This window comes from Martes martes (assembly GCF_963455335.1).
Source record: "Martes martes genome assembly, chromosome: 4".
Taxonomy (NCBI): domain Eukaryota; kingdom Metazoa; phylum Chordata; class Mammalia; order Carnivora; family Mustelidae; genus Martes; species Martes martes.
Genome location: NC_137891.1, coordinates 158880478 through 158895084, shown reverse-complemented (window position 1 = coordinate 158895084; position 14607 = coordinate 158880478). Strand labels below are relative to the sequence as shown.

At 42.0% G+C, this 14607-nt stretch overlaps 2 protein-coding genes across 6 annotated transcripts in view; one reads left to right on the top strand and one right to left on the bottom strand.

Annotated features, from left to right (window-relative positions):
- ZMYND12 (zinc finger MYND-type containing 12) overlaps positions 1-10420 on the bottom strand; it is a gene marked incomplete at its 5' end in the record, with an annotated part of 27533 nt that extends 17113 nt beyond the window's left edge. Inside the window, 2 exons of one of the 2 annotated variants that reach the window (XM_080802684.1) lie at positions 498-639; positions 10311-10420. In XM_080802684.1, coding sequence (XP_080658810.1) covers positions 498-639; positions 10311-10420 — 252 coding nt within the window. Of the gene's footprint in view, positions 1-497; positions 640-10310 lie in introns of those variants that run through there. The other variant, XM_080802685.1, reaches the window with a different exon arrangement.
- PPCS (phosphopantothenoylcysteine synthetase) lies at positions 10059-14607 on the top strand. 4 transcript variants are annotated; one of them, XR_013966772.1, is made up of 3 exons: positions 10059-11501; positions 11686-12007; positions 13742-14607. XR_013966772.1 is itself a non-coding variant. In XM_080802681.1 (3 exons), exons 1-3 carry the CDS (start codon positions 10994-10996, stop codon positions 14060-14062), a joined length of 933 nt encoding a protein of 310 aa, XP_080658807.1. In that variant the 5' UTR covers positions 10059-10993; the 3' UTR covers positions 14063-14607. The 4 variants fall into 4 exon arrangements, 3 of the variants coding, with proteins under 3 accessions (XP_080658807.1, XP_080658809.1, XP_080658808.1); XM_080802681.1 differs by having other exon boundaries at positions 11686-11789; XM_080802683.1 differs by having other exon boundaries at positions 10914-11056; positions 11686-11789.

Here is a 14607-nt window from a genome sequence, read left to right as displayed (position 1 = left end):
CTAGGTACCTACGCTCTTATCAACATACTTGGCATATATGGACATTATGGCCCAAACTCATATGTTGAAGCCTTCATACTTCAACCCTTATTACCTGAGAATGTGACTGTATTTGGAGATGGAGCCTTACAGAGGTGATTAAGTGCACATGAGGCCATTAGGTTGGCCCCTGATCCAATTTGGAAGAAATTCGGACAACAGCAGGGATGCACCTTCCCTCAGGAAACCAAACCTGCTGACACCTACCCTTGATCTTGGACTTCGACATTCCTGTCCTTTAAGCCATTGTGTGGAGTAATGCCGTTTGTTACAGCAGCCCTCGGAACCTAATACAGTAGGTATTCAGTAACTACGTGGAGAACAACTGACTGAGTACATAAAGGCATAAAACAAAGTCTCTGTCCTCAAAGAGGTTCTGGTTTGGTGATCCTGACGCGGGACACCCATTGTCTGGGGCAGACCCTGAGCTCAGCCTGTCCCAGCCCTACAGGACCCACCTGTCGCTGCTGTAGCTGCTGGAGGCCGTGCCGCCGCTCCTCCTCTGAGTTGTAGAAGGGCATGGAAGTGCGCAGCGGAATCAGCAGCTGGCATATCTTCTCATGGATGCTGTTCCAGTCTGCTCTTTGATGAACCACACCACTGACAACGAAAACACGGACTTCATTATCTTTCCCTTTGGCCTGGCCTGAGATTCTAGCGGCCCCCCTACTGGCCTTGCCCTAAAAACTAGAAAAGGCAGGCCAACACCCATCAGGCAGGGAACCCAAAGCCCTTTCTGACTCAAATCTCTCCTTTTACACGTGGTTCTGTGGTGGTGTAATGACTAGTGGGGGTGGGAAGCTGCTGTCTCTTCAGGCACAGGTCACACTGAAGTCACGAAGGCACATGGTGATGCTGTGGGTGATCTCCTCTTCTGCTTCGTTAATAACCTTGTTCTAAGGCCATTTTCAGAATCTCTGGCCATCACAGCTGATGGAAGGTGAGGGTCTTTTTCTTGGGGAAGGGAAGGGAATTTCCATTTGCTGAGGCTCTAGAGATGTTCTCCTGGAACGGGTGCTGCTGTGTGGCGTGGCTCCAGAGAGCACCACTGACACTGTCTTCTCTGCTCCAGGGGGCACACTCACAGGAACACAATAGGAATGATGCCCAATCCCAGTGGGGCAGCAGGTGCTTTTGCTAGTAACTACTCAACTTTTTGAGAACAAAACAAAAGCTATTCTTTCAAAGATAAGGGAGCAGAGGAGTGGAGAGCTCAAGTAGTTACTCTAAGCCTGTACTCCAGAGCCAGCTAATTTTCAGCTCTCCAGAGGGAAGCACGGTGACAGCTTGGTAGAGAGCTTTTCTGAGTTTTACATACAGATTTAGTATTTTTAAACACGTTATTGGACAGGACCTCAGTCCTACAGAGAATCCACTCCCACTCCTTAAATACCTGCCACTATGACTGATTCCCAAATCTATTACCCGATCCTGACCCTTTCTCCAATTATTTTTTTACACTTTTAAATCAATACCTAACTCACATACCATAGAAAATTCACCATTTCAAAGTATAATTTAAATTCAGTGGTTTTGAATACATTCACAAGGTTGTAAAACCATCGACCTATCTAACTCCAGAACAATGTCATCACTCGAAAAAGAAACTCCATTTGCTCTAGCTGGTTCTCTTTCTTTTCTCCACCACTGGTTCCCAGAAGCCACAGATGTACTTCCTGTATGTATTTGCCTGTTTGGGACATTACTATTAATGGAAACAGACAACATGTGACCTTCTGTGTCTGGTTTCTTACGCTTAGCACAATGTTTTCAAAGTTCCTCCCATTTCATCGCATTTATCAGTATTACATTCCTTTGTACGGCTGAGTAAATATTCCACTGCACGGCTGTACGTTTACCCACTCATCAGTTGGGGGGTATTTGAGTTGTTTCTATTTTTGGCTATTCTGAATAATGCCGTTATGAACATTTGTGTATAAATTTTTGTGTGAACACGTTTTCAATTCTCTTGAGTATATACCTAAGAAGGGAATTGTTGGGTCATACAGTAACTCTATGTTTAACTTTTTGAGGACTGCCAAACTGTTTTCTACAGAGGCTGTACCATTCTACAGCACAGCAGCAATACAAGAGGGGTTCACTTTTTCTGTATCTTTGCCAGCACTTGTTATTCTTTTTTCACTACAGCCATTTTAGCGCGTGTGAAGTGGTATCTCATTGTGGTTTTATTTTGTATTTCCTTAACAACTAATAACGTTCAGCACCATTTCATGTGCTTATTGGCCATTTGTATATCTTCTTTGAGAACCGTTTCTTCAAATCTTCTGTCCATTTTTAAACTGGGTCTTTTATTTTCTTATTGTTGTGTTTTAAGAGTCCTTTCATACTCTAGATATAAAATCCTTATCCGATATATGATTTGTATTTTCTCCCATTCTGTGGGTTGTCTCTTCACTTTCTTGATAGTGTTCTCTGATGCACAGAAGTTTTAAATTTTGGTGGAGTCCAACTAATCCATTTTCTTTGGATCCTTGTGATTTTGGTTTCATAGCTAAACTGTTGCCTAATCCCAAATCACACCGATTTCCAACTATGTTTCCTTCTGAAAGTTTTGCTTTTAGTTCTTGCATTTAGCTCTTTCTATGGTGAAAGGTAGGAGTCCAAATTCATTCTTTTGCATGTGGCTATGCAGTTAACCCACCATCATCCAGAAGGGACCATTCTTTTACCAGCTGAATGGTCTTGGTACCCTTGTTGAACATCTATTGACCATAAATATACATGCATATTTCTGGACTCTCAATTCTAGCCCATTCATCTATATGTCTACCCTTATGCCACTACCACAGTCTTCATTAGTGCAGCTTTGCAGTAACACTTGAAATTTAAAAGTATCAGTACTCTAGCTTTGTTCTTTTAAAAGACTTTTTAGCTCTTCTGTGTATTTTGTCTTTTCATTTACATTTTAGGATCAGTGTGTCCATCTGTACAAAAATGACAGAATTTTGATAGGGATTGCATTGAATCAATAGATCAATTTGAAGTGTTATTATCTTAATATTAAGTCTTCTAAACTATGAATATGGAATATCTTTCCATTTATGTAGGTCTTTAATCTCTTTCAAATTTTTTTTTTTAGTTTTCAGTGTATATGTCTTGCCCTTCTTTGGTTAAATTTATTTCTTTTTTGATGCAATTGTAAATGTAATGGCTTTCCTAATTTCATTTTCAGATTGTTCACTGCTAGCATGTATAAATACAACTGATTTTTGCACATTGATCTTGAATTCTGTAACCTTACTGAATTCATTTATTAGCTCTAGTAGTTTGTTGTGCTTTTTTCATAGGTTCTTTAAGGATTTCTCTATAGAAGAGCATGTCATCAGCAAAATAGAAGTACTTTTACTCCTTCTTTTCCAAGCTGGATGTCTTTTATTTCACGGTCTTGCCTAATTGCCCCAACTAGCATTTTTAGAACAATGTTGAATAGACGTGATGAAAACAACATTCTTGTCTCATTCCTGATTTTGGGGGGTAAACTTTGATCACTAATTATAATGTTAGCTTTGTATTTCTCTATAGGTTATTCATAGATACCTTTTACCAAGTTATGAGAGTTCCTTTCTATCCTTAATTTGTTTTTATCACAAAGGGTACTGGAGTTCATCAAACGCTTTTTCTATATCTATTGAGATTATTATGCAGTTTTTATCTTCTGTTAAGATGAGGTCTTAAATTGGTATTAATATGTTGAGCCAACCTTGAATTCCTGGGAGAAATGCCACTTGGTCATGAAGTATAATCCTTTTTATATGCTGCTGGATTTGGCTTGCTAGTATCTTGTTGAGGACTTTTTACATCCATATTCATGAAAGATATTGATCTGTCATTTTCTTTTCTTGTGATGTTTTTGTCTGGTCTGGTATTAGAATAACACTGGCCTTATAAAATGAGTTGGGGACTTTTTCTTCCTCTTCTATTTTTTTGGAAGACTTTTTGAAGAATTGGTATAAATCTTTTTTTTTAAAAGATTTTATTTATTTATTTGACAGAGAGAGATCACAAGTAGGCAGAAAGGCAGGCAGAGAGAGAGGGAAGTAGGCTTCCGCTGAGCAGAGAGCCTGATGCAGGGCTCAATCCCAGGACCCTGGGATCATGACCTGAGCTGAAGGCAGAGGCTTTAACCCACTGAGTCACCCAGGTGCCCCGGTAATAAATCTTTTTAAAGTATTTGATAGAATTCACCACTGAAGTCATTTGGTCCTGGGCTTTTCTCTGTGGGAAGTTCTTTTTTTTTTTTTTTTTTTTTTTTTTTTTAAATTTTATTTATTTATTTGATAGACAGAGATCACAAGTAGGCAGAGAGGCAGGCAGATAGAGAGAGGGGGAAGCAGGCTCCCTGCTGAGCAGAGAGTCGGATGTGGGGCTCGATCCCAGGACCCTGGGATCATGACCTGAGCTGAAGGCAGAGGCTTTAACCCACTGAGCCACCCAGGCGCCCCATCTGTGGGAAGTTCTTGATTGCTAGCTACTCTTTAGTATCTGAGATCTACTCAGACACTCTTTTTCTCCTGAGTCAGTTTTGTAGTTTGTGTCATATTAGGAATATATTTTATCTAGGTTTTCTAATTTGTTGGCATACAATTGTACACAGTATTCTCTTATAATCTCTTATTTCTGCAAAGTTGCTAGCAATGTCCCCACTTTCATTTCTGAGTAATAGTAATTTGGGTGTTCTTTTCTTGGTCAATCTAGCTAAAGGTTTGTCAATTTTGTTAAGCTTCGGTTTTGTTGATTCTCTATTTCTTTTCTATTCTCTATTGCACTTATCTCTGCTCTAATCTTTTATATTTTCCTCCTTCCACTAGCTTTGGGTTGAGTTTGCTTTTCTTTCACTAGTTTCTTAGAGTGGAAGGCTAGGTTACTGAATTGAGATCTTCCTTCTTTTATAATGTATGTGTTTACAGCTAGAAATTTCCTTCTGAGTGCTGCTTTCACTGCATCCTGTAAGTTTTAATATTTGTTTTTGTTCTCATTTCATCTCAAAGCATTTTCCAATTCCCCTTGTGATTTCCTTTTTTGCCTACTGGTTGTTTAAGACTGTTATTTCCATATATTCATAAATTCCTCAAATTTCCTTGTTATCAATTAATGTCATACCACTGTGGTTCCAGAACATACTTTGTATGATTTCAATTCTTATAAATTTACTGAGACTTGCTTTATGGTCTAACACATGGTCTATCCTGGATAATGTTCCATATGTGCTCGAGAAGAATGTATATTCTGCTGTTGGGGGTGGTGTTTTATAGATGTCTGTTAGGTTTAGTTGGTTTATAGTGTTGTTGAAGCCCTGTACTGCCTTTCTAATCCATTCATTATTGACAGCAGAAAACTGGAAAAAGTTGAAGTGTTCAACTATTATTTATTTCTCCCTTCAATCCGACAGTTATTACTTCATGCATTTTGAGACTCTGTTGCTGGATACATAAATAATGAATTTTTGCATTTCTTTTGCCTACTGTATATTTTTACTCAAATGTGTTTGTTAACTGTTTGATTCCAATTATACATATTCTAAAACTGGTAACAATAACCGAGCATAGGGTCAGCAAAGTTTTTCTGTTAAGGGCCTAATAGTAAATATTTTAGACTTTGAGAGCTACATGGTCTCTGTTGAAAAATTGAACTCTTTGGTTGTGGCAGAAAAGCAGTCACAGATAACATACAGTTTTGTTCAAGCACTCTCTCTCCTTCCTTCTTCTAGGACAACAGAAATGGAATAAAGTGTGTGTATGTATATGTGTGTGTGTGTGTATATAAATATAAATATAATAAATATATATGTATATACATATATAAATATATTTTTATAAATAAATATACTAGTATAATGTATATTTTTATAAATAAATATATCTATTTTATAAGTAAATATATATATTTATTTATTTTAAATGAACAAGCAGGGAGGAGGGTCAGAGAGAGAGGGAGAAGCAGACTCTCTGCTGAGCAGGGAGCCTGACATGGGGCTCGATCCCAGGACCCTGAGATCACAACCTGAGCTGAAGGCAGACACTTAACTGACTGAGCCACCCAGTCGCTACTAAGTTGTTTTTTTCATAAACTGCAGCTGCTATCAGAGAAATGATAAAAGCATTAAAAAATTTTTAATAGAGAATTACTGTAAACAAATCCATAAAAGCACTTAACAGCCAGGATATAGAAATAGTTGAGTTCCGGGGCACCTGGGTGGCTCAGTGGGTTAAAGCCTCTGCCTTCGGCTCAGGTCATGATCCCAGGGTCCTGAGATCGAGCCCCACATCGGGCTCTCTGCTGAGCAGGGAGCCTGCTTCCTCCTCTCTCTCTGCCTACCTCTCTGCCTACTTGTGATCTCTGTCAAATAAATAAATAAAATATTAAAAAAAAAAAGAAATAGTTGAGTTCCATAGGGTATTTATTAAATAGGGTCTTCTTGAGTAATTGTGTGAGCAATGGAAATATTACTTAACTACCCAGACTTTTGTTCCACTGAGAGCATTTGACATATCTTGTTTTTCCAAATAAAATGAATACTATCTATATATTCATGAGCTCTTTCCTTAATCGTCTTATTTGTTTCCCTATTCGTTATTTCCTTAGTCATCTGCCTCACCCCTAACACTCAACACAGGGTTATGCATAAAAGAGCTGAAAATAATGCTTTCAGTCAAGGCTCACAATCAAGTAGCTTGTGAGACAAATGTGCTTTGTTTGGCTATTATCCTGTTTTTGTGTGTGTGTGTGTGTTTTTTTAAGATTTTTATTTATTTATTTGACAGACAGAGATCACAAGTAGGCAGAGAGGCAGGCAGAGAGAGAGGAGGAAGCAGGCTCCCCGATGAGCAGAGAGCCCGATGCGGGACTCGATCCCAGGACTATGGGATCATGACCTGAGCCGAAGGCAGCGGCTTAACCCACTGAGCCACCCAGGCGCCCTGGCTATTATCCTGTTTTTAAAACTGAATTTAGATGTCATTAGGCAGGACAGTCATTCTGCAGTTTACCACAGATCCTACTGTCTCCTACTACTGAGTACAACTTCACTGCTGTTTTCTCTTCCTGGCCAGTGAAAGCATTTTAATTTGTGCCCCAGATGTTCAATAAAAGGAAAACTTATTTCAAATTACTCTTATCTATATGCTATGATTTGCTCACCTATAGTACTGAAGGCTTTTACCATCTGTAATGGTTCAGTGTGTACTTTAATAAAACCGTCCTTTCTTAAAAATGTTCAATTCCCTGGGAACATTCTCACAATCCAATACAGAACAGTATGTGCAAGATTACACAGAGTGTATAAAACAGATGTATGTACAGGAGAAGAAGGAAAGGAAATTGATCAAAATGTCAGGTTATTAATCTCTGGGTTGTGATATTATGGATTACTTCTCTTATTTTTTGTATTTTCAAGTTTTCTACAGTGAGCATGAGTTACATTTACAATCGGGAAAGAAACTCTTTTGCAGAAAAAGGAAAAAAAATTTCACATATTCCAACTGACTGTCTTTCCTGCTCCTTAAATTGGAACAAGAAGAATATTTATTGAGTGCCAACTTGGTCTCAGGCATGATGCTACACGCTTTACATTCAACCACAAAAACCTTGTGGGGGAGGAGTATTAAAGCTCCCATTTCTGAGATACAGAACAATTACCTCAGCTTTATTTTATGGAAAAATCTTGAAATTGCCAGGACACAAGGATAGAGAAATCTGGAGAAAAGAGGCAGGGTGGGGTGGAGGGAGAGGAGAAGGCCTTAAAGAGAATTAAAGGCAGTGAAAGAGAAGAAAGGAAATAATGGTGGATAAGGGCATAATAAATAATGATTTATGCATTCATCACATATTTAGTTTCAACTATTTAAAGACACTTTGCAAGAGACTGTAGGGTATATACAGATGGGTATGGCACAGATCATAAGATAGCATATGAACGACAGTCCTTCAATATGCATTCAATATAATACCCTGCATTAACGGAACATAATAAAATTGACCTAACACACTTGCCAACAACTGAGATGAAAAAGGGAAATAAGAGTCAACCGAGAGTACAGAGTGAGAGGAAGAAGGAATTATTTCTGGGTGTAGAGAAGAAGGTAAGAGGGAAAGAGGTAGAAGGTCATACCAGCCAAAGGACTCCAATCTCTCCGTTGAGTGCCAGGGCTGTACCTGAAGTTGTTCACTAGCCATCTCTCCCAAGTGATCTGAAGGCCCTCAAACTCTGTGTCCCCAACCCAATCCATCACCCACCACCACATCCCTCTGTGTTAATAGGTTTACTATCCATTCAGAAGTTTGCTTATTCAACAAATGATCACTGAGTGTCTGGTATGTGCGACCAGTAGGTTCAGTAAAAGACAGATATTACACAAGCAAACACAAAATACAGAAGTACAGGAAAAACGAAGAAAAGGTGAGACAGAAAAATAAGAGAAGTGTATTTTCGGAAAGACCTCTCTGAAGAAGTAACTTTTTTTTTTTTTTTTTTTAGAAATAACATTTCTGAGAACTGAAGGATGAGAGGGATCTAGGAATATCTGGGGTTGAAATGGATGTTCCCAGCAGTGGGGACAGCCTAGGCAAAGAAACGGAGGGAGGAAAGGACTTAGGAAATCAGAACTGAAAGAAAACCTCTGTAATTGCATCAAGGAAGAGAGGGGGTGAGCGTGGTGGGAAATGAAGGTAGAGAGCTGACCAGCGCTTTGTAGTTTCTCCTACAAACTCTGAATTGTATTCTAAATGCAATGAAGAAACAGCAAAGAAAACACAGATGCCATCCCTCCGTTCATGGGATATACATACCTAGTGAGGAATACAGACTATTAAATGACTGATTTCAATCTGTGTCACAAGTTTTAGGATAGGGAATATATAGAGTGCCGCGAGAGCACTGAGGAGGACACTTAATTCAATCTGAGGAGGTATATTCACTCTCCACTGGGACTACTGGACCAAATTCTTTATCATTTTTGCAGCCTTCTGGGTCTACCTGAATTTATCTTCCACACTGCTACCTGTCATCTTTCCTTAACACAAGTGAGAGCCCGTCAAAAACATCCATGACCTCCCAGAGGATAAATTCCAAACTTCTTGATCTCGTGTCACCATGTGGCCCTAACCTCTGTCTTCTTGGTTTAAACTCCTCCTCCGACCTATCACAATGGTTTTTAAATTTTCTTTTTAGTAAGAAATACATTTTATCATTACAAACACCCATATCCACATAAAACACTAGAAAGTTTCAAGAAACAATTCAAGTAGGATTACTTTGATACTTTCTATTGTATTCTACTTTTTTCCCCCAAAATGTTTGTTCATTAATTCTTGACCTGCTCCTGGGTCTAGTCTGCAGTTTGAAAATCAGTGACTGCTTCTTCCACTACTACTTTCTCTACGTCAGCTCTGAACAAACTGTTCTTTCACTGTTTACCGAAGCAGACCTGGAGGCCAGGAGTACCCTGCCCTTCTGTCTTCGTTGTTCCTTCACCTAGCAATTTCCTACTGACCTTTCAAGAGTCATCTCAAACATTATTTATTCAGAGAACCTTTCCAGATATCTGCCCCAGTCACCATGCTTCCATCCTCAGAGGTCCCAGGAAACAGCACAACCTGAGTAACAGTACCTGTCACGCAGGGTCTCTATAATGACTTCAAAAACAAGGTAGTCTGCTCTGGACTAGGTTTCTGAACATCAGCAACTTAGCTGTTTATTTCCGGTCCCACGTAGTGTGTAATTGGAAGCAAAAGTCAGGGGATGTTATGTTGAATAAATGAAAACACACCTCCCCACGCTCTCAGCACCTTGGCTGCGCACTTCTGGCTGTTCCTCAAGCACACCAGTCTGCCCTCCAGAGCCTTACTCTTCCCCCCAGCACTTCCATCCCGGACAGTTCCTTACTTTATCTTCAAATCAGTATCTACCCTTAGGAAGGCCATCCGTCCAAACTCCCAAAACATTTCCTTTGTCTTCACAGCATTTATGACTCTCTAAACTGATCTTTCCTTTTTCTGTGCTTGTTTACTTATCTTCCGCATTGGTATGTTAGATCTTTAAGGGGTACAGTTCACCAAGTATTCTCCCAATAACTTCGGCTGCTAGAACAATGCATAGCGCACAGTAGGTGGTCAACAAAACCTCAGGTAACCAATGGGGCAGTAGGAGAAGAGGCAGACAGAGAAATCTGTCCCGACACCAACTTGAGTGTTGCCCGGCAGAGCCGGTGCTACGGCTTAAGCAAGGCACCCAGGTGCCACATTTCAGGGCCTACCAGTAGTAAGTGACCGTGCAGGCCGTGCACACCCGCTCGGCCGGGGCTTCGCACACCTCGCAGCAAAGCCGGCGCCCCTTGGGCACCGCCAGCGGGTAGATGATGTCCATCTTGCAGCCCGCAGTGTCGGTCTCCAGGACGGTTGCCCGGCGAGGGCACGCTGGACGCCGGCGTCACGTGACCGCCGTCGGGCGGCCTCGTTCCCAGGATTTCAAGCGCAGGGGGGAGGGGCGTGGCTCCAACGACATCTACAGTGCATATGTGGGGTTAAAAACAACAACAAACAAACCAAAACATAAAATTCCTCCCCGTAAATCCCGAGGTTAAATGGCCGGGCAGTCGGACTCCAGTGGAATCTAAGGCCTGAAAGGCCGATACGGCGGCCGATGAGAGGCAAAAATGGCCAGTTCTCTATCCGAGGAGGAAACGAACATGAGGGAAGGTGGCCCTTCCAGACGCCCGCCCAGCCGACAGCTCTTCAGTCAGCTCAAGGTCACCTCTGGGCGGCTGTGGGGCAGAAACTGCGCACAACCCCACAGCAGAGAAAGCCGGCGCCGGCGTGCGGCGCGTAGGGGGAAGCTCCGCCCCCTACATAGTGCGGCTGCGCGGGGCCCGGGATTCGGGCAGGGCCGCGGCACCGCGGGCTGCGGAGCGTGCGCGAGTGCGGGCGCGCCCGGGGACTGATGGCGGAAGTGGACCTGGTCGCCGAGTTTCCCAAACCTGCGAATGCTGCGCGCTATGCCGAGGTTATGGGTCACTTCGTCGCCAGGCTGGGCGCGCAGGGCCGGCGAGTGGTGTTGATCACGTCCGGCGGCACCAAAGTTCCCCTGGAAGCCCGGCCAGTGCGCTTCCTGGACAACTTCAGCAGCGGGCGGCGCGGAGCTATCTCGGCCGAGGCCTTCCTGGCCGCGGGTTACGGGGTCCTGTTTCTCTACCGCGCTCGTTCCGCCTTCCCCTTTGCCCACCGCTTCCCGCCCCAGACTTGGCTGTCGGCGCTGCGGCCCTGCGGCGCAGCCCCTTCGGGCTTGCTGAGCCTGGAGGCCGAGGAGAATGCACTTCCGGGCTTCGCTGCGGCTCTGCGCAGCTACCAAGAGGCTGCGGCTGCCGGCACCTTCCTGGCGGTGGAGTTCACCACTTTGGCGGACTATTTGCATCTGCTGCAGGCTGCGGCCCAGGCGCTCAATCCGCTGGGTGCGTGCGTTTAGGAGTTCAGGGTTTCCTGCAGGCAGAGCCTTTTTCCCCAGACACTTTCCCCCCAGACACTTTTGCCCTCACCTTTTCATTACCCGCAGTCTAACAGCCGGGGAGCCTGAGTTGAAAGGAGCTGATCCCATATCCCACTCCGATTTATTACACCCTGTGCTTCTCTCTGCAGGCTCTTCTGCGATGTTTTACCTGGCTGCGGCCGTGTCAGATTTCTATGTTCCTGTCTCAGAAATGCCTGAACACAAGATCCAGTCATCTAGGGGCCCACTGCAGGTGATGGGCGCTTCTCTTCCAGAGATCTGATCCCCTATAATCAGTCTTGGGTTAATTTCCTCTTGATCTGGAGATGGCCTTTCTGCATTCCATATGTGATAGGCCCTAGGGATACAGACATGAATAAGACACCGCCCTCCCTCAAGAACCTCACAATCTAGTGAGGGAGCTGGATACAGACATAATTACAGTACAGAGTGATAAATTCTCTAGTAGAGGTACGTACAAAGTGAAGTCAGAGCATGGGGTGAGTGAATATTGGGGAAGTCCAGGAAGGCTTCTTGGAGGAGATGACATAAACTGGGTTTTAAAACGATGTACTGAGAGTATAGCAGACAAAGTAGGGAAGGTCATTCCAGAAAGAGTACAAATTGGAGTTTGGAAATGAACAGTGTGCTGTGAACGGAAGTTGTTCAATAAGGCCAGAGAGCAGGGAGAGAGGGGCCCAAGGTGGGCGGGCAGATCGAATAGAGCTTATTTCGTAGAAGATTTTGTGTTCCTTCTTAAGTAGCTTGGACTTCATCCTGTGGAGCTAAGGAAAACAAGTAGGAGAATGAGATAAACTTTTTGTTTGAAAAGAATATTCTGGCATCAGTATGAAAGATGAATTAGAGAGTAGTGGGTGCAGGTTAGGTGACGATTGCTGTAGTTTAAGGAAAGGGTATGGAGTGGCTAGTGGTGTGATTGAGATCTTGAGGGGATCTGGCATCCTGGAACCTGAGACAATTCTTAATCATTTATGTTCAAGCAGAATTTAAATAGGAGAAACTACCTGTGAGACACTTGCTGACTTTGTAGGATACTTCATTTGTTCATTTCTGCAACAGATACTTATTCAGTGCCTACTATATGCCAAATACTTTAATAGGACCTGGAGATAAAGCAGTGTTAAGAAACATACTGTGCCCTTAGTTGCATATACTCTTCAGAGACCGTAAATATGTCAAATGCATACTGTGTTCGGTAGTGAAAAGTGATAAGCAGAAAAATTAAGTGGGGAATGGGAATATAATCCCTCTCACTGCTTGCTAACTTTCTGAAATCCTGATATTATCAGAGTGATTTGACACTTTGAAAATTTGGGGAGCTTTACTTTATCCTGTATTTTTTTTTTTTAAGATTTATTTATTTATTTATTTATTTGACAGAGATATCACAAGTAGGCAGAGAGGCAGGCAGAGAGAGAGGGGGAAGCGGGCCTCCCCACTGAGATCCCAATGGTGGGGGGGCGGGGGGGGGGCGGATCCCAGGACCCTGAGATCATGACTGGAGCTGAAGACAGGGTTAATCCACTGAGCCACCCAGGGGCCCCTCTCCTGTATATTTTAGTTCTTTCTTGAAAGTACACAAACCAACTCAGCATTCTTAGATGGCATCAAGAATGGTATAGTAGGAATTTTGATCAAGTGAAAATAAAATCAGTTCTGTTTCTTCAGTGCTAAGATATGTTATGAGTGACAGTTTTTAAATGGAATCCAGTAGCCATTCTACTGGTACAAGGAATGTTTTAGGCTAAGAGATTTAAAAACCCAGCATTAAACTTCTGCCAAAGTTACCTTTGCATTATGGATTTGTGTGAATTGATTTGTTTGTTTGAGTCTTTGGTTTAAAATAAGGGGAATATTTAAGAAAATATAATGCTGTTTTTCAGAGCTCTGTTAATGGTGATGAGGGTAGTAGGGCAAGGTTAATTCATAAGACATGATTTGTTTCAGAATTTGTGTGAAGCCTTGGAATTAGGTATCCTTATTACAGAGGATTATCCTTAGCTTACAGAGCCAAGGCTTCTAAGATCAGCATTTAAAATGCTCTGAAAAGTTTGACAATGAAAAATCCCACTTAAATTTGACATCGCCAGAAATCTGAGTCCCTGCTTCCTTAGTTTCCCATGAGACTGACCTGGTAGATATTGACCTTTGTTTGCTTATTAAGCTTTTCTTTTTCCAATACAGATAACAATGAAGATGGTGCCAAAAATGCTTTCTCCTTTGGTTAAAGACTGGGCTCCCAAAGCATTTATAATTTCCTTTAAGTTGGAGACTGACCCTTCCATCGTAATTGATCGTGCACGGAATGCTTTGGAAGTTTATCGACATCAAGTGGTGGTGGCCAATAGCCTTGAGTCACGACAGTCCTCTGTGGTTATTTTAACGAAAGACTCCGAAACCAAGATATTGCTATCAGAGGAAGAAGTAGAAAAAGGCGTAGACATAGAAGAGAAGATAGTGAGTGATCTTCAGTCTCGACACACAGCTTTTATACATGACAACTGAAGTTAAAAGCCTTTGTAGGATCAAAAATTGTTCAGTGGGAAAAAAAATTGTTCAGTGGATCAGGGCTCGTATTCTAAGTGGTAAAAACAAGTCCTTTGCTTTCATGAAGACAAAATATGAAGGGAAAGAACAGTGAGTGGTATGCAGGTGAATGTAGTTTGGTATTTGTCTATTAAAGGTCATTTCATACACAATAAAAATGAAAACAAAAGCAAAGCAATGATGACCAAACCACCTGACACACTTATCTGATTATCACCTGGATTTTGAAAATGAACGTGAGCTGTTCGTCACCTTTAGAAAAAGAGCTTATTGGGAATTATATTCCCCAGCGTATACATATGAGGCCTGAATATCAACCTTCTTCATACTATGAGAAGGATTATGGATGCATGAATGGCCATGCCTTAAAGATCAAATATTTCTTGATGCCTACTATGTGGTAGGCCCTGAGGATTATGAGGATTAAGACGATGAATAAATATGTCTGTCTGGGAAATGGGTGTCTGAAAAATAAAGTGCAATAAAGCATGTGCCCAAAAGCC

Bases quoted from the DNA above. Each gene is read 5' to 3' on its own strand.
- PPCS (XM_080802681.1), top strand. From the start codon at position 10,994: ATGGCGGAAGTGGACCTGGTCGCCGAGTTTCCCAAACCTGCGAATGCT. The intron at 11,502-11,685 runs GTGCGTGCGTTT...TTCTCTCTGCAG, and splicing joins CCAGGCGCTCAATCCGCTGG to GCTCTTCTGCGATGTTTTAC. The intron at 11,790-13,741 runs GTGATGGGCGCT...TTTCCAATACAG, and splicing joins CATCTAGGGGCCCACTGCAG to ATAACAATGAAGATGGTGCC.